General features: G+C 46.7%; 1 protein-coding gene across 2 annotated transcripts in view; it reads left to right on the top strand.

Moving 5' to 3' along the window:
• Positions 1-22502, top strand: part of zfyve26 (zinc finger, FYVE domain containing 26) — a 120251-nt gene that overhangs the window by 53781 nt on the left and 43968 nt on the right. For both annotated transcript variants that reach the window (XM_036962338.1, XM_036962337.1), the window contains exons 17-25: positions 2838-3008; positions 5168-5401; positions 6662-6767; positions 7030-7751; positions 10942-11166; positions 12622-12821; positions 13339-13443; positions 13754-13876; positions 21604-21780. In XM_036962338.1, the coding sequence (XP_036818233.1) occupies positions 2838-3008; positions 5168-5401; positions 6662-6767; positions 7030-7751; positions 10942-11166; positions 12622-12821; positions 13339-13443; positions 13754-13876; positions 21604-21780 (2063 nt within the window). The remainder of the gene's footprint in view (positions 1-2837; positions 3009-5167; positions 5402-6661; positions 6768-7029; positions 7752-10941; positions 11167-12621; positions 12822-13338; positions 13444-13753; positions 13877-21603; positions 21781-22502) is intronic.

The following is a 22502-nucleotide window of genomic DNA, read 5'->3' on the forward strand; positions in this document are numbered from 1 at the left end:
TTAGCCCTCTACACGACACAGAGTACAAGGTGTGGGATGTTAGCCCTCTACACGACACAGAGTACAAGGTGTGGGATGTTAGCCCTCTACATGACACAGAGTACAAGGTGTGGGATGTGGGATGTTAGCCCTCTACACGACACAGAGTACAAGGTGTGGGATGTTAGCCCTCTACATGACACAGAGTACAAGGTGTGGGATGTGGGATGTTAGCCCTCTACATGACACAGAGTACAAGGTGTGGGATGTGGGATGTTAGCCCTCTACACGACACAGAGTACAAGGTGTGGGATGTTAGCCCTCTACATGACACAGAGTACAAGGTGTGGGATGTGGGATGTTAGCCCTCTACACGACACAGAGTACAAGGTGTGGGATGTTAGCCCTCTACATGACCCAGAGTACAAGGTGTGGGATGTGGGATGTTAGCCCTCTACATGACACAGAGTACAAGGTGTGGGATGTGGGATGTTAGCCCTCTACATGACACAGAGTACAAGGTGTGGGATGTTAGCCCTCTACATGACACAGAGTACAAGGTGTGGGATGTTAGCCCTCTACATGACACAGAGTACAAGGTGTGGGATGTGGGATGTTAGCCCTCTTCATGACACAGAGTACAAGGTGTGGGATGTGGGATGTTAGCCCTCTACATGACACAGAGTACAAGGTGTGGGATGTTAGCCCTCTACATGACACAGAGTACAAGGTGTGGGATGTTAGCCCTCTACATGACACAGAGTACAAGGTGTGGGATGTGGGATGTTAGCCCTCTACATGACACAGAGTACAAGGTGTGGGATGTTAGCCCTCTACATGGCACAGAGTACAAGGTGTGGGATGTGGGATGTTAGCCCTCTACATGACACAGAGTACAAGGTGTGGGATGTTAGCCCTCTACATGACACAGAGTACAAGGTGTAGGATGTTAGCCCTCTACACGACACAGAGTACAAGGTGTGGGATGTGGGATGTTAGCCCTCTACATGACACAGAGTACAAGGTGTGGGATGTGGGATGTTAGCCCTCTACACGACACAGAGTACAAGGTGTGGGATGTGGGATGTTAGCCCTCTACACGACACAGAGTACAAGGTGTGGGATGTTAGCCCTCTACATGACACAGAGTACAAGGTGTGGGATGTTAGCCCTCTACACGACACAGAGTACAAGGTGTGGGATGTGGGATGTTAGCCCTCTACATGACACAGAGTACAAGGTGTGGGATGTGGGATGTTAGCCCTCTACATGACACAGAGTACAAGGTGTGGGATGTTAGCCCTCTACATGACACAGAGTACAAGGTGTGGGATGTGGGATGTTAGCCCTCTACACGACACAGAGTACAAGGTGTGGGATGTTAGCCCTCTACATGACACAGAGTACAAGGTGTGGGATGTTAGCCCTCTACATGACACAGAGTACAAGGTGTGGGATGTTAGCCCTCTACATGACACAGAGTACAAGGTGTGGGATGTGGGATGTTAGCCCTCTACATGACACAGAGTACAAGGTGTGGGATGTTAGCCCTCTACATGGCACAGAGTACAAGGTGTGGGATGTGGGATGTTAGCCCTCTACATGACACAGAGTACAAGGTGTGGGATGTTAGCCCTCTACATGACACAGAGTACAAGGTGTGGGATGTTAGCCCTCTACACGACACAGAGTACAAGGTGTGGGATGTGGGATGTTAGCCCTCTACATGACACAGAGTACAAGGTGTGGGATGTGGGATGTTAGCCCTCTACACGACACAGAGTACAAGGTGTGGGATGTTAGCCCTCTACATGACACAGAGTACAAGGTGTGGGATGTGGGATGTTAGCCCTCTACACGACACAGAGTACAAGGTGTGGGATGTTAGCCCTCTACATGACACAGAGTACAAGGTGTGGGATGTGGGATGTTAGCCCTCTACACGACACAGAGTACAAGGTGTGGGATGTTAGCCCTCTACATGACCCAGAGTACAAGGTGTGGGATGTGGGATGTTAGCCCTCTACATGACACAGAGTACAAGGTGTGGGATGTGGGATGTTAGCCCTCTACATGACACAGAGTACAAGGTGTGGGATGTTATCCCTCTACATGACACAGAGTACAAGGTGTGGGATGTTAGCCCTCTACACGACACAGAGTACAAGGTGTGGGATGTGGGATGTTAGCCCTCTACATGACACAGAGTACAAGGTGTGGGATGTGGGATGTTAGCCCTCTACATGACACAGAGTACAAGGTGTGGGATGTTAGCCCTCTACATGACACAGAGTACAAGGTGTGGGATGTTAGCCCTCTACATGACACAGAGTACAAGGTGTGGGATGTGGGATGTTAGCCCTCTACATGACACAGAGTACAAGGTGTGGGATGTTATCCCTCTACATGACACAGAGTACAAGGTGTGGGATGTTAGCCCTCTACACGACACAGAGTACAAGGTGTGGGATGTGGGATGTTAGCCCTCTACATGACACAGAGTACAAGGTGTGGGATGTTAGCCCTCTACATGACACAGAGTACAAGGTGTGGGATGTTAGCCCTCTACATGACACATTTGGACATTAATTAACGCCTACATTAGAACGTCGTGGCTGTTCAGTGACATGCAATACATGACGTCAGATATCTTTATGGCTTTTGAGTGACAGATGAAAGAAGTTGCCTTCCCTCCTGCTAATTGGGCAACTTTTGCTGTTTCAATGTAGCCCTATCCATATAGGCCAATTCCCAAGAGTGTAAAGGGCTAACACAAAACGGGTCTGGATTTTCAGACAGAAGAGTTGAGTTAATGTTCAGTATTTCTCCCTCCCTGCTCCTTGCTGTGTTCTTTCTAGAATCCATTGTGGAGGACCACGTTGTGTCCAGTCCTTTAGGCTGCTGTATACAGGAAGTGTTGCTGTGCTGCCACCCTGTGCTGAGTGAGGAGGGCATCGCTACCCGACTGAGCCTGGCACAGCACCTAGAGATCACCTTGCTGACCCTGTCCACCGCTACAGAAACCGCAGGTATAGATCACCTTGCAGAAACCACAGGTATAGATCACCTTGCTGACCCTGTCCACCACTACAGAAACCACAGGTATAGATCACCTTACAGAAACCACAGGTATATATCACCTTACAGAAACCACAGGTATATATCACCTTGCTGACCCTGTCCACCACTATAGAAACCACAGGTATATATCACCTTGCTGACCCTGTCCACCACTATAGAAACCACAGGTATAGATCACCTTGCAGAAACCACAGGTATAGATCACCTTGCTGACCCTGTCCACCACTACAGAAACCACAGGTATAGATCACCTTACAGAAACCACAGGTATATATCACCTTGCAGAAACCACAGGTATAGATCACCTTGCTGACCCTGTCCACCACTATAGAAACCACAGGTATAGATCACCTTACAGAAACCACAGGTATATATCACCTTGCTGACCCTGTCCACCACTATAGAAACCACAGGTATAGATCACCTTGCAGAAACCACAGGTATATATCACCTTGCTGACCCTGTCCACCGCTACAGAAACCACAGGTATAGATCACCTTGCTGACCCTGTCCACCACTACAGAAACCACAGGTATATATCACCTTGCTGACCCTGTCCACCACTATAGAAACCACAGGTATAGATCACCTTGCAGAAACCACAGGTATAGATCACCTTGCTGACCCTGTCCACCGCTACAGAAACCACAGGTATATATCACCTTACAGAAACCACAGGTATATATCACCTTGCTGACCCTGTCCACCACTATAGAAACCACAGGTATAGATCACCTTACAGAAACCACAGGTATATATCACCTTGCTGACCCTGTCCACCACTATAGAAACCACAGGTATAGATCACCTTGCAGAAACCACAGGTATATATCACCTTGCTGACCCTGTCCACCGCTACAGAAACCACAGGTATAGATCACCTTGCTGACCCTGTCCACCACTACAGAAACCACAGGTATATATCACCTTGCTGACCCTGTCCACCACTATAGAAACCACAGGTATAGATCACCTTGCAGAAACCACAGGTATAGATCACCTTGCTGACCCTGTCCACCACTATAGAAACCACAGGTATATATCACCTTGCTGACCCTGTCCACCACTATAGAATTCACAGGTATATATCACCTTGCTGACCCTGTCCACCACTATAGAATCCACAGGTATAGATCACCTTGCTGACCCTGTCCACCACTACAGAGACCACAGGTATATATCACCTTGCTGACCCTGTCCACCACTATAGAATCCACAGGTATATATCACCTTGCAGAAACCACAGGTATATATCACCTTGCAGAAACCACAGGTATAGATCACCTTGCTGACCCTGTCCATCACTACAGAAACCACAGGTATATATCACCTTGCAGAAACCACAGGTATATATCACCTTGCTGACCCTGTCCACCACTACAGAAACCACAGGTATAGATCACCTTGCTGACCCTGTCCACCACTACAGAAACCACAGGTATAGATCACCTTGCAGAAACCACAGGTATATATCACCTTGCAGAAACCACAGGTATAGATCACCTTGCTGACCCTGTCCACCACTACAGAAACCACAGGTATAATATATAGGTTAGCATCACAGACCCTGGATAGGTTAGCATCACAGACCCTGGATAGGTTAGCATCACAGACCCTGGATAGGTTAGCATCACAGACCCTGGATAGGTTAGCATCACAGACCCTGGATAGGTTAGCATCACAGACCCTGGATAGGTTAGCATCACAGACCCTGGATAGGTTAGCATCACAGACCCTGGATAGGTTAGCATCACAGACCCTGGCTAGGTTAGCATCACAGACCCTGGCTAGGTTAGCATCACAGACCCTGGCTAGGTTAGCATCACAGACCCTGGCTAGGTTAGCATCACAGGCCCTGGATAGGTTAGTGGAGGGTGGTGGTGTTGGTGCCCTCCTAGCAGCCCTGATAGAGCAGGCCAGTCTGAATGGTTATGGGGTTTAGGGGGCTAGGTTTAGGGGGCTAGGGTTAGGGGGCTAGGTTTAAGGGGCTAGGGTTAGGGGGCTAGGGTTAGTGGGCTAGGGGGCTAGGGTTAGTGGGCTAGAGTTAGAGGGCTAGGGTTAGGGGGTTAGTGTATAACTAAGTGTATAATGTGTTGTGTCTCTGTAGTGGAGAGTCCTGCTGGTGCCCTCCTAACAGCCCTGGTAGAGCAGGCCAGTCTGAAACAGTCGGAGTTGGAATCCCACCCGGTGCGTTCCTCCATGAAGCAGCTGCTGCGGTCGATGGACCAGCTGTGTCCCTTCGAGCCCCAGGGCTCCCCTTGCAGGCCAGACTACATGAGGAGCTTCGTGGACTACGTCAACACGCTGGCTTCGGTGTTAATACGCAGCCTGGGATCTGAAGGCGAGTGCATTTACCTCCTGTGTGGGTCAGTTGGTAGAGCACGGCGCTTGTAACGTCGTCGATGGGTTTGATTCCCGCTGGGGCCATTACCCATACGAATATGTATGTACGTGTAACAATAAGGGGAGTCCGTGCTCAAGCGCTTTCTTTTGAGTGGCAGAGACTCTTATTAAGGGAGGACGGATCACGTGTGGTTGTGAAACGGAGGGTCCCGGGTCGGAGCCAGGTATGTGCCCGAATTGGGAGGAAGTGGTACTCGCTAAGCAAACAACAGCGGCAGGTAGCCTAGCAGTTAAGAGCGTTGGGTCGGTAACTGAAAGGTTGTTGGTTCGAATCCCCGAGACGACTAGGTGATAAATCTGTCAATGTGCCCTTGAGCAAGGCACTTAACTCCAATTGTTCCTGTAACAGATTTATTTTATTTTATTATAATTGTATTTTTTTCTCTGACATCTTTGCACATGCAATAAAACAGCAGAATAGAAACAGAATTGTATTTTACTCTCCTCTGTTTCTCCTCTGTTTCTCCCGTTTCTCCCGTTTCTCCCGTTTCTCCCGTTTCTCCCGTTTCTCCGTTTCTCCTCCGTTTCTCCTCTGTTTCTCCTCTGTTTCTCCTCTGTTTCTCCTCTGTTTCTCCTCTGTTTCTCCTCTTTCCACTCTGTTTCTCCTCCTCTGTTTCTCCTCCTCTGTTTCTCCTCCTCTGTTTCTCCTCCTCTGTTTCTCCTCCTCTGTTTCTCCTCCTCTGTTTCTCCTCCTCTGTTTCTCATCCGTTTCTCATCCGTTTCTCCTCTGTTTCTCCTCTTTCTCCTCTGTTTCTCCTCTGTTTCTCCTCTGTTTCTCCTCCGTTTCTCCTCCGTTTCTCCTCCGGGTGGTGGACCATTCTTGATACAAACGGGAAACTGTTGAGCGTGAAAAACCCAGCATCGCTGCAGTTCTTGACACAAACCGGTGCGCCTGGCATCTACTATTAAACCCTGTTCAAAAGCACTTAAATATTTTGTCTTCCCCATTCACCCTCTGAATGGCACACAAACACAACCCATTTCTCAATTGTCTCAAGGCTTAAAAATCCTTCTTTAACCCGGGTCCTCCTCTTCATCTACACTGATTTGAAGTGGATGATTTAACAAGTGACATCATTAAAGGGATCATAGCTTTCATCTAGATTAACCCTGGTCAGTCTGTGTCATGGAAAGAGCAGGTGTTCCTAATGTTTTGTCCACTCAGTGTTTTGTTCAATCTCTCCGTCTCTCTTCTCAGACCAAAACAGTGAGGTGAAGTTGGGGAATCCACTCCTGGTTCTCCTCCAGGCCCCATCTCAGCTGCTCTCTCACCTGCTGTTTGATAGACAGGTGGCTCCTGACAGGTAGATACACACAACCCCCCCCCCCCCCCCCCTCCCTATTCATCATGGGAACCCTGGCTTAGAGGCAGTATCACAAGTATATTTCGTGCTCTTTCATTCACTGAATTAAAACAATTTCAGCACTATGAGCTTGAGTTTCTTGTGTTAATATGAACGAGCGCATTTCATTCTACATCCTACTGTTATATCTTGTGTTTGCCATTCCACTAACCTCCTGTCCCTCCCCCTGTTACCCTCTCTCTCTCTCTCTCTCTCTCTCTAGAGTTTTGTCTCTGTTGCAGCAGGAGGGTCTGCGTCTGAGTGTCCAGCAGGTGATCGTGCAGCGCTGCTGTGAGGCTCTGCCTTTGTGGGACTGGTGCCCCGAACCAGAGAGGGAAGCTAGCTCCAGGGGAGAGGCTGGTTCTGGGGGAGAGGCTGGTTCTGGGGGAGAGGCTGGTTCTGGGGGAGAGGCTGGGCAAGGACAGACCGGACCAGGGGAAGGGGTGTTTAGGACTGCCAGCCTGGCAGCCCTGCTACAGCTACAGACTCAGGAACACATGTCAATGCTGGGCATCACTGAGCCACAGTCCCAGTCCCCCAGCTCTGAATCTGGAGCCTCTCCCTCGCTGGAGGACCTCCGAGCAACTACACCTCCCGTCCTCATCTTGTCCTCTTCTCTTTCACCTCCACGACCAACTTCCTCTTCCTCCTCTTTTCTCCTCACACCATCAGCCCTGTCTTTCCTCAAATCCCGCTCCCCTCTCCTGGCCACCGTTGCCTGTCTAAGTGCCAGTCCACGAGGTGCTGCCCGGGTACAGCCGTCCGGTTGGCTGGTGTTCCGGGGCGGGGGGCGTAAAGAGTGTGTGCTGGACGGGGAGCAGATCTCCAGGGAGGGGGAAAGCCTGCTTAGAGACTTCCCCATCCTGAGGGCCTACCTGGGGGCCATGGTTCAGCCCGTCCTGGGTACTTCGCCGGGGGCTGGGGAGGATGGAGCCGGTGGCGGAGGTAAGAGAGTTTTTTTTTTGCTTTTTTGTGTCTTGTGTTTGCTTTTTAAGGTATTGTGTGTGTATGTATATATATAACAGACTCCCTGCTTAACATTAACAGACTCCCTGCTTAACAGACTCCCTGCTTAACAGACTCCCTGCTTAACAGACTCCCTGCTTAACAGACTCCCCGCTTAACAGACTCCCCGCTTAACAGACTCCCCGCTTAACAGACTCCCCGCTTAACAGACTCCCCGCTTAACAGACTCCCCGCTTAACAGACTCCCCGCTTAACAGACTCCCCGCTTAACAGACTCCCCGCTTAACAGACTCCCTGCTTAACAGTGGACTGACTTTGCGGATATGCAACAGACAATCATTAATATCAGTCAAAAATATCAAATTCCAAGTTTATGCTTTTATAAAGAGGTTTTTAAAATAAATAGGTTATATTTGACTCCACATTCCATGATGTAGGTGTTGTTGACAGAATAGATAGATGTAGTTCGATGCATGATTTAATATAATTCACCAATACATTTTCTTGGTAGTCCAAAACATATTGCTATCGGTTGTTGTAAAATCACAGCCTGGTACATTGTTTGTTGCCTCCATTCGGGATGCACCGTTTCATTTTCAATAACTCGATATTTTGGACAAAATAAACAAACAAACAGACGACTGTAACTACGGCTGGGAACAAACCATAGCTAAGGAAGTGATCACAAGTCAGTCATAACGTGGCTAATAGTCTTGTGTATCTATGTAGTATTTATCTAGCAGTTAGATGGCTAGCTAGCTGCTACAAAGATGTCATTGGAGGAGTTTTTTCCCTTCATATCGTTTTTTTGGTGGCTGTACAATGTAACCCTATGTAACGCTATGTAACCCTATGTAACCCTATGTGACCCTATGTAACGCTATGTAACGCTATGTAACGCTATGTAACCCTATGTAACCCTATGTGACCCTATGTAACGCTATGTAACGCTATGTAACGCTATGTAACGCTATGTAACGCTATGTAACGCTATGTAACCCTATGTAACGCTATGTAACGCTATGTAACGCTATGTAACGCTATGTAACCCTATGTAACGCTATGTAACCCTATGTAACGCTATGTAACGCTATGTAACGCTATGTAACCCTATTAGCCAGGGGCTAGCAGAACGTTAACCAGGGGCTAGCAGAACGTTAGCCAGAGGCTAGCAGAACGTTAGCCAGAGGCTAGCAGAACGTTATCCAGAGGCTAGCAGAACGTTATCCAGAGGCTAGCAGAATGTTATCCAGAGGCTAGCAGAACGTTATCCAGAGGCTAGCAGAATGTTATCCAGAGGCTAGCAGAACGTTATCCAGAGGCTAGCAGAACGTTATCCAGAGGCTAGCAGAACGTTATCCAGAGGCTAGCAGAACGTTATCCAGAGGCTAGCAGAACGTTATCCAGAGGCTAGCAGAACGTTATCCAGAGGCTAGCAGAACGTTATCCAGAGGCTAGCAGAACGTTATCCAGAGGCTAGCAGAACGTTATCCAGAGGCTAGCAGAACGTTATCCAGAGGCTAGCAGAATGTTATCCAGAGGCTAGCAGAATGTTATCCAGAGGCTAGCAGAACGTTAGCCAGAGGCTAGCAGAACGTTAGCCAGAGGCTAGCAGAACGTTAGCCAGAGGCTAGCAGAACGTTAGCCTCTGCTAGCAGAACGTTAGCCAGAGGCTAGCAGAACGTTACTTAGCCAGAGGATAGCACTTTTCAGACCAGGCTAGCAGAACATTAGCCAGACAAGCTCGACAGCACAGATTTTGGACCCCTGGATATAGAGAATGTCACCCTGGCTAGTAGTAATTCCAGTCTACTAGCCTGACTGACAAGTACCCAAAATCCTTCAGATCAAATCAAATGTATTTATAAAGCCCTTTTTAAAACCCACAGATGTCACAAAATGCTTATACAGAAACCCAGACTAAAATCCCAAACAGCTAGCAATGCCGATGTAGAAGCACGGTGGCTAGGAAAAACTCCCAAGAAAGGCAGGAACCTAGGAAGAAACTTAGAGAGGAACCAGGCTATGAGGGGTGGCCAGTCCTCTTCTGGCTGTGCCGGGTGGAGATTATAAGAGGACATGGCCTTTAAGGCCAGATCGTTCTTCAAGATATTCATAGATGACCAGCAGGGTTAAATTTATAATCACAGTGGTTGTAGAGGGTGTAATAGGTCAGTACCTCAGGAGAAAATGTCAGTTGGCTTTTCATAGCCCAAGCATTCAGAGGTCGAGACAGCAGGTGTGGGGAAGCGCGAGAGACAGAGAGAGACAGAGACGGAGACAGACAGAGAGGGAGACAGACAGACAGGGAGACAGACAGACAGAGAGAGATATATTCACTTTATCTATTATATATTATATATTATCTACCTCACTTGCTTTGGCAATGTTAACACATGTTTCCCATGCCAATAAAGCCCTTGAATTGAATTGAAATTGAATTGAGAAAGACAGACGGAGCGAGAGAAGGTCCAGGACAAGGTAGCTTTTTAGGGTTACATAGCATTACATAGGGTTACATAGCATTACATAGGGTTACATAGCATTACATAGGGTTACATAGCATTACATAGGGTTACATAGCATTACATAGGGTTACATAGCATTACATAGGGTTACATAGCATTACATAGGGTTACATAGGGTTACATAGCGTTACATAGCGTTACATAGGGTTACATAGCATTACATAGGGTTACATAGGGTTACATAGCGTTACATAGGGTTACATAAGGTTACATAGCGTTACATAGGGTTACATAGCGTTACATAGGGTTACATAGCGTTACATAGGGTTACATAGCATTACATAGGGTTACATAGGGTTACATAGCGTTACATAGGGTTACATAGCGTTACATAGCGTTACATAGGGTTACATAGCGTTACATAGGGTTACATAGCGTTACATAGGGTTACATAGCGTTACATAGCGTTACATAGGGTTACATAGCGTTACATAGGGTTACATAGCATTACATAGGGTCACATAGAGTTACATAGCCACAGGCAAAACAACAGAAACTGGATCAGCATCATGACTGGGGACAGACAGGAGTCATCAGGCCAGGTAGTCCTGAGGCATGTTCCAAGAGCTCAAGTCCTCCCAGCAACTACAACAACCATGTTCTCTCTCTCTCACTCTCTCTGTGTGTGTGTGTATATGTAGATGCTGGAGGTCTTGGGGCAGCCCTATGTGGGAAGCCCCTGGTGGTTTTACTCCTGTCGGGCCCTCAGGGGACACCTGCCCAGGCTGTGGTTATGGAAGCCTTCCAGCAGGCCCTGGCCTCTCGGGACCTGGGCAGGGCTCTGAGCCTGCTGGAGCTGTATGGACAGGGCTGCAGCCAGGAGAGGGTGCTCCGAGACAGACTACTAGCCTGGGCTGCTCTGGAGGGTGAGTACTGGGTTCATTACTCTGTGTGGACGTTTCCCCTTGGGTACAGATCTAGGATCAGCTTCTACCATTTGTGGGGAAAATGCTAAACTGACATCAGATCAATGTCTGGTGAGGGAGGGTCAGGTAGAACCATAGGCTGTGTTCCAAATGGAACCCTATATAGTGCACTCCTTTAGACCCAGTGTCCCCAATCACTGCCCTTAGGCATTGATCTTTTTTTAGACCAGAGGAAAGAGTGCCTCCTACTGGCCCTCCAACACCACTTCCAGCAGCATCTGGTCTCCCATCCAGGGACCGACCAGGACCAACCCTGCTTAACTTCAGAGGCAAGCCAGCAGTGGGATACATTCAGTGCACTACTTTAGACCAGGGCCCATAGGGCTCTGTTATCTAGTGCACGACTTTAGGCCAGGGCCCACAGGGCTCTGTTATCTAGTGCACTACTTTAGGCCAGGGCCCACAGGGCTCTGTTATCTAGTGCACTACTTTAGGCCAGGGCCCACAGGGCTCTGTTATCTAGTGCACTACTTTAGGCCAGGGCCCACAGGGCTCTGTTATCTAGTGCACTACTTTAGACCAGGGCACATAGGGCTCTGTTATCTAGTGCACTACTTTAGACCAGGGCCCATAGGGCTCTGTTATCTAGTGCACTACTTTAGACCAGGGCCCATAGGGCTCTGTTATGTACTGTAGTGCACTACTTTAGACCAGGGCCCATAGGGCTCTGTTATCTAGTGCACTGCTTTAGGCCAGGGCCCATAGGGCTCTGTTATCTAGTGCACTATAAAATGAAGAGGTTGCCATTTGGGATGTTGCTATGGCTCTGCTTGAACAAAGTCACACTGTTTATGTTGTGTCTGGTGATTTTTAGATAGCCTAGTGGTTAGAGGGGGGAGGTAGGTAGCCTAGTGGTTAGAGGGGGAGGCAGGTAGCCTAGTGGTTAGAGGGGGGAGGCAGGTAGCCTAGTGGTTAGAGGGGGGAGGCAGGTAGCCTAGTGGTTAGAGGGGGGAGGCAGGTAGCCTAGTGGTTAGAGGGGGGAGGCAGGTAGCCTAGTGGTTAGAGGGGGGAGGCAGGTAGCCTAGTGGTTAGAGGGGGGAGGCAGGTAGTCTAGTGGTTAGAGGGAGGAGGCAGGTAGCCTAGTGGTTAGAGCGTTGGGTCAGAAAGGTTGCAAGTTCAAATCCCCGAGCTGACAAGGTACAAATATGTCGTTCTGCCCCCTGAACAAGGCAGTTAACCCACTGTTCCCCAGTAGGCCGTCATTGAAAATAAGAATTTGTTCTTAACTGCCTTGCCTAGTTAAATAAAGGTTAAATAACATTTAAAAAAATATATCTACTGTGTTGACATTTTGGTATTTTTTCATTCCTGGTGCCAATCTAGTTAATTTTTTAACTTTCTGACACAATCGCTGATTTGTTCTTATTTCCCTCCCTCCCACCTTCCTCCCTACAGATGGCGAAGACAGCATAGGCCAGTTGTTCAGAGTACAGGACCCATGTCTGAGGGCCCGTGTGGCCTTACAGGCCCTGGAGCGCTGGCCCCTCGGGCCCTCTCTGGAGCTGATGGAGTTCTGCCTCAACAACCCCCACATGGAGGCCTCTCTCAGGGGAGAGCTGGAGCTCAGGAAGACGGAGCTGGACATCTACCAACGGGTAAGCAGAGACATTTAATCAAAGTTATTACATACTTTATGATCATGTTATTTGAAGCTGGTAGATTCATGTTATTTGAAGCAGGTAGATTAATATTATTTGAAGCAGGTAGATAAATGTTATTTGACAATTGAAACGGGAACTGGACACATATCGATGGGTAAATACAGTGGGGCAAAAAAGTATTTAGTCAGCCACCAATTGTGCAAGTTCTCCCACTTAAAAAGATGAGAGAGGCCTGTAATTTTCACCATAGGTACACTTCCACTATGACAGACAAAATGAGAAAAAAATCCAGACAATCACATTGTAGGATTTGTTTATGAATTTATTTCCAAATTATGGTGGAAAATAAGTATTTGGTCAATAACAAAAGTTTATCTCAATACTTGGCACACATATACTGTGCCAGCCCACACCCTTCTGGCACAAACTTCTCTGCCATCTTCCCTGTCTTTCTCTCTCTATCCACAATAAAGAACAAAATATGACCGCTTCAACAAATCTTCTATCCTAGATGTTGAACCTGCTGCCTTCGTTGCCGTGGGCCACCTGGCAGGAGCTGAGGACAGAGTCCAGGAGAGACCCTGAGTCCATGTTTTCTAGGATGTTGGAAGCCAGGGTGAGTCTCAACACGGTGTAAATAAATAGCCTGACACCTTCCTTTTGTTAACACGGACGTTATTAGACCTTGAGTCTATGCTGTCTAGGAGGCTGGAGGCCAAGGTATGTCCCACCAATGTGTTTATATATAGTCCCATTTATTTTTTTATCCAGGTTAACTTTAGCACTAACTTTTTAATGGACGTTTTAGTATTTACAAAAAAAACACAAAGCACCACATTTTAGGGTTCTGGAAAAAAAGGATCAAACGAATCAAAAGATGCTTCCTCTGCTGTCCATTTGATGTCCTCTCGTCATCTCTCTGTCAGGAGTTTTCTCTGTGTGCCCAGTGGATGGCGCTGTACTCTGTGTCAGACCAGCTCAGATTACAGCTGCAGACTGAACACCTGCTACACCTGCTGGAGAAAGGACAGACTGACAACGCTTTCCAGGTGGGCTTTCGTCTGCATCGCTATTGGTCTAAACTTGTCTAAACTTCATTTCTTCACCTTTCTCTCCTCCATATGTGACCGACCGGCTCGATTCGGTCTTATGTTGCAAAATTTGAACTTGTGTTTTTTTTTTTTTTTTACATTGGATAAAAGTAGAAACTCAGAGCTATAAAATGGTATATTATACACTAGTTGAGGAACAATGGGAAAGTAATTCTGCTTTGAAAGTCGATCAACTTGTAACCTCACTTTTGAGAAAAGGGCCTTTGAATGTTTTGGTACACCTCCTGGAGAGCCCTTCTTTGTCTACACCCATTCAGCATCGTTCACACCCTCTTAAGCTTTAGCCCCACCCATTCAGCATTGTTCACACCCTCTTAAGCTTTAGCCCCACCCATTCAGCATCGTTCACACCCTCTTAAGCTTTAGCCCCACCCATTCAGCATTGTTCACACCCTCTTAAGCTTTAGCCCCACCCATTCAGCATCGTTCACACCCTCTTAAGCTTTTAGCCCCACCCATTCAGCATCGTTCACACCCTCTTAAGCTTTAGCCCCACCCATTCAGCATCGTTCACACCCTCTTAAGCTTTAGCCCCACCCATTCAGCATCATTCACACCCTCTTAAGCTTTCGCCCCACCCATTCAGCATCATTCACACCCTCTTTAGCTTTAGCCCCACCCATTCAGCATCGTTCACACCCTCTTAAGCTTTTAGCCACACCCATTCAGCATTGTTCACACCCTCTTAAGCTTTAGCCCCACCCATTCAGCATTGTTCACACCCTCTTAAGCTTTAGCCCCACCCATTCAGCATTGTTCACACCCTCTTAAGCTTTATCCCCACCCATTCAGCGTCGTTCACACCCTCTTAAGATTTCGCCTCACCCATCTCTTTAAGGGTTGATCCGAGCATTATGTCCTAACAACAGCAGTCAAGCACCCAAGCTAATTGGCTAACGTTGGCTAGCTTGCTAGCTACTTCCAGACACAAATGAGAGAACAGCTCTCTGAACATTACTCGCCCTATAGCAGAGCTGGTTTGGCTGTTAGGTTATCCAGAGCGTTGGTGACTAAATATGCTGCTGGCAACAATTTACGTTTTTTTTTTGCCAACGTTTACTGACACCGGCCGTGTCGGATGTTGAGCATTCGTAAATTTGTCAGGTATTCTGCGCTCTGGCACACTCAGATGAGAGTGCTCTGAAATCGGAGTAGATAGCCAGAGTGAATTTACCAGCTACGTCTATCAACAGTTGTCGCAGTGACATCATTAAAATTCAATTGAAATGGTCACTTGCATAGTGAGAGTCTTTTTGTTTAAACATGTAGCTAGCTAGCTAAACAATGAACCATAATCCCAACTCATTACATTACTACCCTGCATGAATCTACAGATAGCTAACCAACCAGGTTCAATGTTATCTAGCTAGCTAACATTAGGCTATAACTAGCAATGCAAATGGCTCTGAGATACAAATAATATTACTACACAGATCATACACGTAACGTTATCTAGCGAGTCAGCGAGCTTACGTTCACTAGCTAGCTAACAGTACACTTTAACTTGAAATTAAAATGTTTTTCTGACAAAATTAGAAATGTGTAATATCTGAAAATGTTGTTAGCTAGACTATCTTACCTGTATACATGGATGGATGCTTCTCCCTCTCTCACCCATATATTTATATGTACATATTCTCATTCACCCCTTTAGATTTGTGTGTATTAGGTAGTTGTTGGGGGAATTGTTAGATTACTTGTTAGATATTACTGCACGGTCGGAACTAGAAGCACAAGCATTTCGCTACTCTCGCATTAAAATCTGCTAACCATGCGTATGTGACCAATACATTTTGATTTGACGGTTGCCCTTAGTTTGAAGATATAATCTAGAGACAGGTGTTTCCTCCATCTCCTTAGCTATCATATTCTAATTCCACTGATTTCAAAACTTGATCGTCCAGAAAGTGGAGAGCAACTCTTATGCAGTTGTACAACTATATATATATATATATATAAATCTGCGTTAGCCTCCGTTTCTTCTCCCTCTCCTCCGTTTCTTCTCCCTCTCCTCCGTTTCTTCTCCCTCTCCTCCGTTTCTTCTCCCTCTCCTCCGTTTCTTCTTCCTCTCCTCCGTTTCTTCTTCCTCTCCTCTGTTTCTTCTCCTTCCCCTGCTCTGTTTCTTCTCTTTCCTCTCCTCTGTTTCTTCTCTTTCCTCTCCTCTGTTTCTTCTCCTTCTCCTGCTCTGTTTCTTCTCTTTCTCCTGCTCTGTTTCTTCTCTTTCCTCTCCTCTGTTTCTTCTCTTTCCTCTCCTCTGTTTCTTCTCCTTCCCCTGCTCTGTTTCTTCTCTTTCCTCTCCTCTGTTTCTTCTCCTTCTCCTGCTCTGTTTCTTCTCTTTCCTCTCCTCTGTTTCTTCTCCTTCCCTCTCCTCTGTTTCTTCTCTTTCCTCTCCTCTGTTTCTTCTCTTTCTCCTGCTCTGTTTCTTCTCCTTCCCCTGCTCTGTTTCTTCTCTTTCCTCTCCTCTGTTTCTTCTCTTTCCTCTCCTCTGTTTCTTCTCTTTCCTCTCCTCTGTTTCTTCTCTTTCTCCTGCTCTGTTTCTTCTCCTTCCCCTGCTCTGTTTCTTCTCTTTCCTCTCCTCTGTTTCTTCTCTTTCCTCTCCTCTGTTTCTTCTCTTTCCTCTCCTCTGTTTCTTCTCTTTCTCCTGCTCTGTTTCTTCTCTTTCTCCTGCTCTGTTTCTTCTCTTTCCTCTCCTCTGTTTCTTCTCTTTTCTCTCCTCTGTTTCTTCTCTTTCCTCTCCTCTGTTTCTTCTCTTTCCTCTCCTCTGTTTCTTCTCTTTCCTCTCCTCTGTTTCTTCTCTTTCCTCTCCTCTGTTTCTTCTCTTTCCTCTCCTCTGTTTCTTCTCTTTCCTCTCCTCTGTTTCTTCTCTTTCCTCTCCTCTGTTTCTTCTCTTTCCTCTCCTCTGTTTCTTCTCTTTCCTCTCCTCTGTTTCTTCTCTTTCTCCTGCTCTGTTTCTTCTCTTTCCTCTCCTCTGTTTCTTCTCCTTCTCCTGCTCTGTTTCTTCTCTTTCCTCTCCTCTGTTTCTTCTCTTTCTCCTGCTCTGTTTCTTCTCTTTCCTCTCCTCTGTTTCTTCTCCTTCCCCTGCTCTGTTTCTTCTCTTTCCTCTCCTCTGTTTCTTCTCTTTCCTCTGCTCTGTTTCTTCTCCCTCTCCTCTGTTTCTTCTCCTTCCCTTTCCTCTGTTTCTTCTATTTCTCCTGCTCTGTTTCTTCTCTTTATCCTGCTCTGTTTCTTCTCTTTCCTCTCCTCTGTTTCTTCTCTTTCTCCTGCTCTGTTTCTTATCTTTCTCCTGCTCTTTCTTCTCTTTCCTCTCCTCTGTTTCTTCTCTTTCTCCTGCTCTGTTTCTTCTCTTTCCTCTCCTCTGTTTCTTCTCTTTCCTCTCCTCTGTTTCTTATCTTTCTCCTGCTCTGTTTCTTCTCTTTCCTCTCCTCTGTTTCTTCTCTTTCTCCTGCTCTGTTTCTTCTCTTTCTCCTGCTCTGTTTCTTCTCTTTCCTCTCCTCTGTTTCTTCTCTTTCTCCTGCTCTGTTTCTTCTCTTTCCTCTCATCTGTTTCTTCTCCTTCCCCTGCTCTGTTTCTTCTCTTTCCTCTCCTCTGTTTCTTCTCTTTCCTCTCCTCTGTTTCTTCTCTTTCCTCTGCTCTGTTTCTTCTCTTTCCTCTCCTCTGTTTCTTCTCTTTCCTCTCCTCTGTTTCTTCTCTTTCCTCTCCTCTGTTTCTTCTCTTTCTCCTGCTCTGTTTCTTCTCTTTCCTCTCCTCTGTTTCTTCTCTTTCTCCTGCTCTGTTTCTTCTCTTTCCTCTCCTCTGTTTCTTCTCCTTCTCCTGCTCTGTTTCTTCTCTTTCCTCTCCTCTGTTTCTTCTCTTTCTCCTGCTCTGTTTCTTCTCTTTCCTCTCCTCTGTTTCTTCTCCTTCCCCTGCTCTGTTTCTTCTCTTTCCTCTCCTCTGTTTCTTCTCTTTCCTCTGCTCTGTTTCTTCTCCCTCTCCTATGTTTCTTCTCCTTCCCTTTCCTCTGTTTCTTCTCTTTCCTCTCCTCTGTTTCTTCTCTTTCCTCTCCTCTGTTTCTTCTCTTTCCTCTCCTCTGTTTCTTCTCTTTCCTCTCCTCTGTTTCTTCTCTTTCCTCTCCTCTGTTTCTTCTCTTTCCTCTCCTCTGTTTCTTCTCTTTCCTCTCCTCTGTTTCTTCTCTTTCTCCTGCTCTGTTTCTTCTCTTTCCTCTCCTCTGTTTCTTCTCTTTCCTCTCCTCTGTTTCTTCTCTTTCCTCTCCTCTGTTTCTTATCTTTCCTCTCCTCTGTTTCTTATCTTTCTCCTGCTCTGTTTCTTCTCTTTCCTCTCCTCTGTTTCTTCTCTTTCTCCTGCTCTGTTTCTTATCTTTCTCCTGCTCTGTTTCTTCTCTTTCCTCTCCTCTGTTTCTTCTCTTTCTCCTGCTCTGTTTCTTCTCTTTCCTCTCATCTGTTTCTTCTCCTTCCCCTGCTCTGTTTCTTCTCTTTCCTCTCCTCTGTTTCTTCTCTTTCCTCTGCTCTGTTTCTTCTCTTTCCTCTTCTCTGTTTCTTCTCTTTCCTCTCCTCTGTTTCTTCTCTTTCCTCTCCTCTGTTTCTTCTCTTTCCTCTCCTCTGTTTCTTCTCTTTCCTCTCCTCTGTTTCTTCTCTTTCCTCTCCTCTGTTTCTTCTCTTTCCTCTCCTCTGTTTCTTCTCTTTCCTCTCCTCTGTTTCTTCTCTTTCCTCTCCTCTGTTTCTTCTCTTTCTCCTGCTCTGTTTCTTCTCTTTCCTCTCCTCTGTTTCTTCTCTTTCCTCTCCTCTGTTTCTTCTCTTTCTCCTGCTCTGTTTCTTCTCTTTCCTCTCCTCTGTTTCTTCTCCTTCCCCTGCTCTGTTTCTTCTCTTTCCTCTCCTCTGTTTCTTCTCTTTCCTCTGCTCTGTTTCTTCTCCCTCTCCTCTGTTTCTTCTCCTTCCCTTTCCTCTGTTTCTTCTATTTCTCCTGCTCTGTTTCTTATCTTTCTCCTGCTCTTTCTTCTCTTTCCTCTCCTCTGTTTCTTCTCTTTCTCCTGCTCTGTTTCTTCTCTTTCCTCTCCTCTGTTTCTTATCTTTCTCCTGCTCTGTTTCTTCTCTTTCCTCTCCTCTGTTTCTTCTCTTTCTCCTGCTCTGTTTCTTCTCTTTCTCCTGCTCTGTTTCTTCTCTTTCCTCTCCTCTGTTTCTTCTCTTTCTCCTGCTCTGTTTCTTCTCTTTCCTCTCATCTGTTTCTTCTCCTTCCCCTGCTCTGTTTCTTCTCTTTCCTCTCCTCTGTTTCTTCTCTTTCCTCTCCTCTGTTTCTTCTCTTTCCTCTGCTCTGTTTCTTCTCTTTCCTCTCCTCTGTTTCTTCTCTTTCCTCTCCTCTGTTTCTTCTCTTTCCTCTCCTCTGTTTCTTCTCTTTCTCCTGCTCTGTTTCTTCTCCTTCCCCTGCTCTGTTTCTTCTCTTTCCTCTCCTCTGTTTCTTCTCTTTCCTCTCCTCTGTTTCTTCTCTTTCCTCTCCTCTGTTTCTTCTCTTTCTCCTGCTCTGTTTCTTCTCCTTCCCCTGCTCTGTTTCTTCTCTTTCCTCTCCTCTGTTTCTTCTCTTTCCTCTCCTCTGTTTCTTCTCTTTCTCCTGCTCTGTTTCTTCTCTTTCCTCTCCTCTGTTTCTTCTCTTTCTCCTGCTCTGTTTCTTCTCTTTCCTCTCCTCTGTTTCTTCTCTTTCCTCTCCTATGTTTCTTCTCTTTCCTCTCCTCTGTTTCTTCTCTTTCTCCTGCTCTGTTTCTTCTCTTTCCTCTCCTCTGTTTCTTCTCTTTCTCCTGCTCTGTTTCTTCTCTTTCCTCTCCTCTGTTTCTTCTCTTTCTCCTGCTCTGTTTCTTCTCTTTCCTCTCCTCTGTTTCTTCTCCTTCTCCTGCTCTGTTTCTTCTCTTTCCTCTCCTCTGTTTCTTCTCTTTCTCCTGCTCTGTTTCTTCTCTTTCCTCTCCTCTGTTTCTTCTCCTTCCCCTGCTCTGTTTCTTCTCTTTCCTCTCCTCTGTTTCTTCTCTTTCCTCTGCTCTGTTTCTTCTCCCTCTCCTATGTTTCTTCTCCTTCCCTTTCCTCTGTGTCTTCTCTTTCTTCTCCTCTGTTTCTTCTATTTCTCCTGCTCTGTTTCTTCTCTTTCTCCTGCTCTGTTTCTTCTCTTTCCTCTCCTCTGTTTCTTCTCTTTCTCCTGCTCTGTTTCTTCTCTTTCTCCTGCTCTGTTTCTTCTCTTTCCTCTCCTCTGTTTCTTCTCTTTCTCCTGCTCTGTTTCTTCTCTTTCCTCTCCTCTGTTTCTTCTCTTTCCTCTCCTCTGTTTCTTCTCTTTCCTCTCCTCTGTTTCTTATCTTTCCTCTCCTCTGTTTCTTATCTTTCTCCTGCTCTGTTTCTTCTCTTTCCTCTCCTCTGTTTCTTCTCTTTCTCCTGCTCTGTTTCTTCTCTTTCTCCTGCTCTGTTTCTTCTCTTTCCTCTCCTCTGTTTCTTCTCTTTCTCCTGCTCTGTTTCTTCTCTTTCCTCTCATCTGTTTCTTCTCCTTCCCCTGCTCTGTTTCTTCTCTTTCCTCTCATCTGTTTCTTCTCCTTCCCCTGCTCTGTTTCTTCTCTTTCCTCTCCTCTGTTTCTTCTCTTTCCTCTGCTCTGTTTCTTCTCTTTCCTCTCCTCTGTTTCTTCTCTTTCCTCTCCTCTGTTTCTTCTCTTTCCTTTCCTCTGTTTCTTCTCTTTCCTCTCCTCTGTTTCTTCTCTTTCTCCTGCTCTGTTTCTTCTCTTTCCTCTCCTCTGTTTCTTCTCTTTCTCCTGCTCTGTTTCTTCTCTTCCCTCTCCTCTGTTTCTTCTCTTTCCCCTGCTCTGTTTCTTCTCTTTCCTCTCCTCTGTTTCTTCTCTTTCCTCTCCTCTGTTTCTTCTCTTTCCTCTCCTCTGTTTCTTCTCTTTCTCCTGCTCTGTTTCTTCTCTTTCTCCTGCTCTGTTTCTTCTCTTTCCTCTCCTCTGTTTCTTCTCTTTCTCCTGCTCTGTTTCTTCTCTTTCCTCTCCTCTGTTTCTTCTCTTTCCTCTGCTCTGTTTCTTCTCTTTCCTCTCCTCTGTTTCTTCTCTTTCCTCTCCTCTGTTTCTTCTCTTTCCTCTCCTCTGTTTCTTCTCTTTCCTCTCCTCTGTTTCTTCTCTTTCTCCTGCTCTGTTTCTTCTCTTCCCTCTCCTCTGTTTCTTCTCCTTCCCTCTGCTCCGTTTCTTCTCTTTACTCTCCTCCGTTTCTTCTCCCTCTCCTCTGTTTCTTCTCCTTCCCTCTGCTCCGTTTCTTCTCTTTCCTCTCCTCCGTTTTTTCTCCCTCTCCTCTGTTTCTTCTCCTTCCCTCTGCTCCGTTTCTTCTCTTTCCTCTCCTCCGTTTCTTCTTCCTCTGTCCGTTTCTTCTCCTTCCCCTGCTCCGTTTCTTCTCATTCCTCTGCTCCGTTTCTTCTCCTTCCTCTTCCCTTATTGGAAGAACAGAATAGGTGAAGGCAATAGGCTGGATTCCTACGGTATTAGGAAATCTCCTTTCACCTGTCCATTGTCTTTCCAATCAGTGCAGAAGAAGGAAAGGAGAAGAGGAATCCAGTTTATACAATTGAGATGTGACCCATCTGTCTATAGTTGTTTCTCCTCCGTGCACTATGTCATAGACTTTGTTTCTCATTGACTCTCTTCACTGTGATTGGTACAGCTGCTGGAGGGCCTATCAGACTTAACCTTGGGTCTGGAGGTGTGTGAGCGCGCTCTGGACCGCCGGCCCGGATTGGCTGCCTGCCACTTCCTGGCTAACTACCTCACTCTCCACTTCCAGTGCCAAGTATCCCCCGCCCGCCGACGCCACATCCACGACCTTCACCTGGGATCCAAGGTCAGCAGATTCAATGACCTTTATTGTATCTGTGAGCTCTAGTGTTGATGGGGAGCCTAGGGGTTAAGAGCAGGCAGCCGAGCGGTTAAGAGCAGACAGCCTAGCGGTTAAGAGCAGGCAGCCGAGCGGTTAAGAGCAGGCAGCCTAGCGGTTAAGAGCAGGCAGCCTAGCGGTTAAGAGCAGGCAGCATAGCGGTTAAGAGCAGGCAGGAAAAGAATGAGCGCAGGAACGATGGGAGAGCGCGGGAGAGATCAGGAAAGAGTGTGTCACTAAAGTAGTAAGTCTGATTTGAACCCGACACTGGAACACACACCACCAGATAGTGTTTTAAATGAACCTCTCTCTCTTCTCTCTCTACTTGTCTCCTCTCCTCTCCTCTCCTCTCCTCTCCTCTCCTCTCCTCTCCTCTCCTTACTCTCTCTCTCTCCTCTACTCTCCTTACTCTCTCTCTCTCCTCTACTCTCCTTACTCTCTCTCTCCTCTACTCTCCTTACTCTTTCCCTCTCCCTACTCTCTCTCTTCTCTCTCCCTCTCCCTACTCTCTCTCTTCTCTCTCCCTCTCCCTACTCTCTCTCTTCTCTCTCCTCTGCTCTACTCTCTACTCTCTACTCTCTCTCCTCTACTCACTCTCTCCTCTACTCTCTCTATCTACTCTACTCTCTCTCTCCCTACTCTCTCTCTCTCCCTACTCTCTCTACTCTCTCTCTCCCTACTCTCTCTAC

This window comes from Oncorhynchus mykiss, chromosome 25 (genome assembly GCF_013265735.2).
Source record: "Oncorhynchus mykiss isolate Arlee chromosome 25, USDA_OmykA_1.1, whole genome shotgun sequence".
In the NCBI taxonomy this organism is placed as follows: Eukaryota; Metazoa; Chordata; class Actinopteri; order Salmoniformes; family Salmonidae; genus Oncorhynchus; species Oncorhynchus mykiss.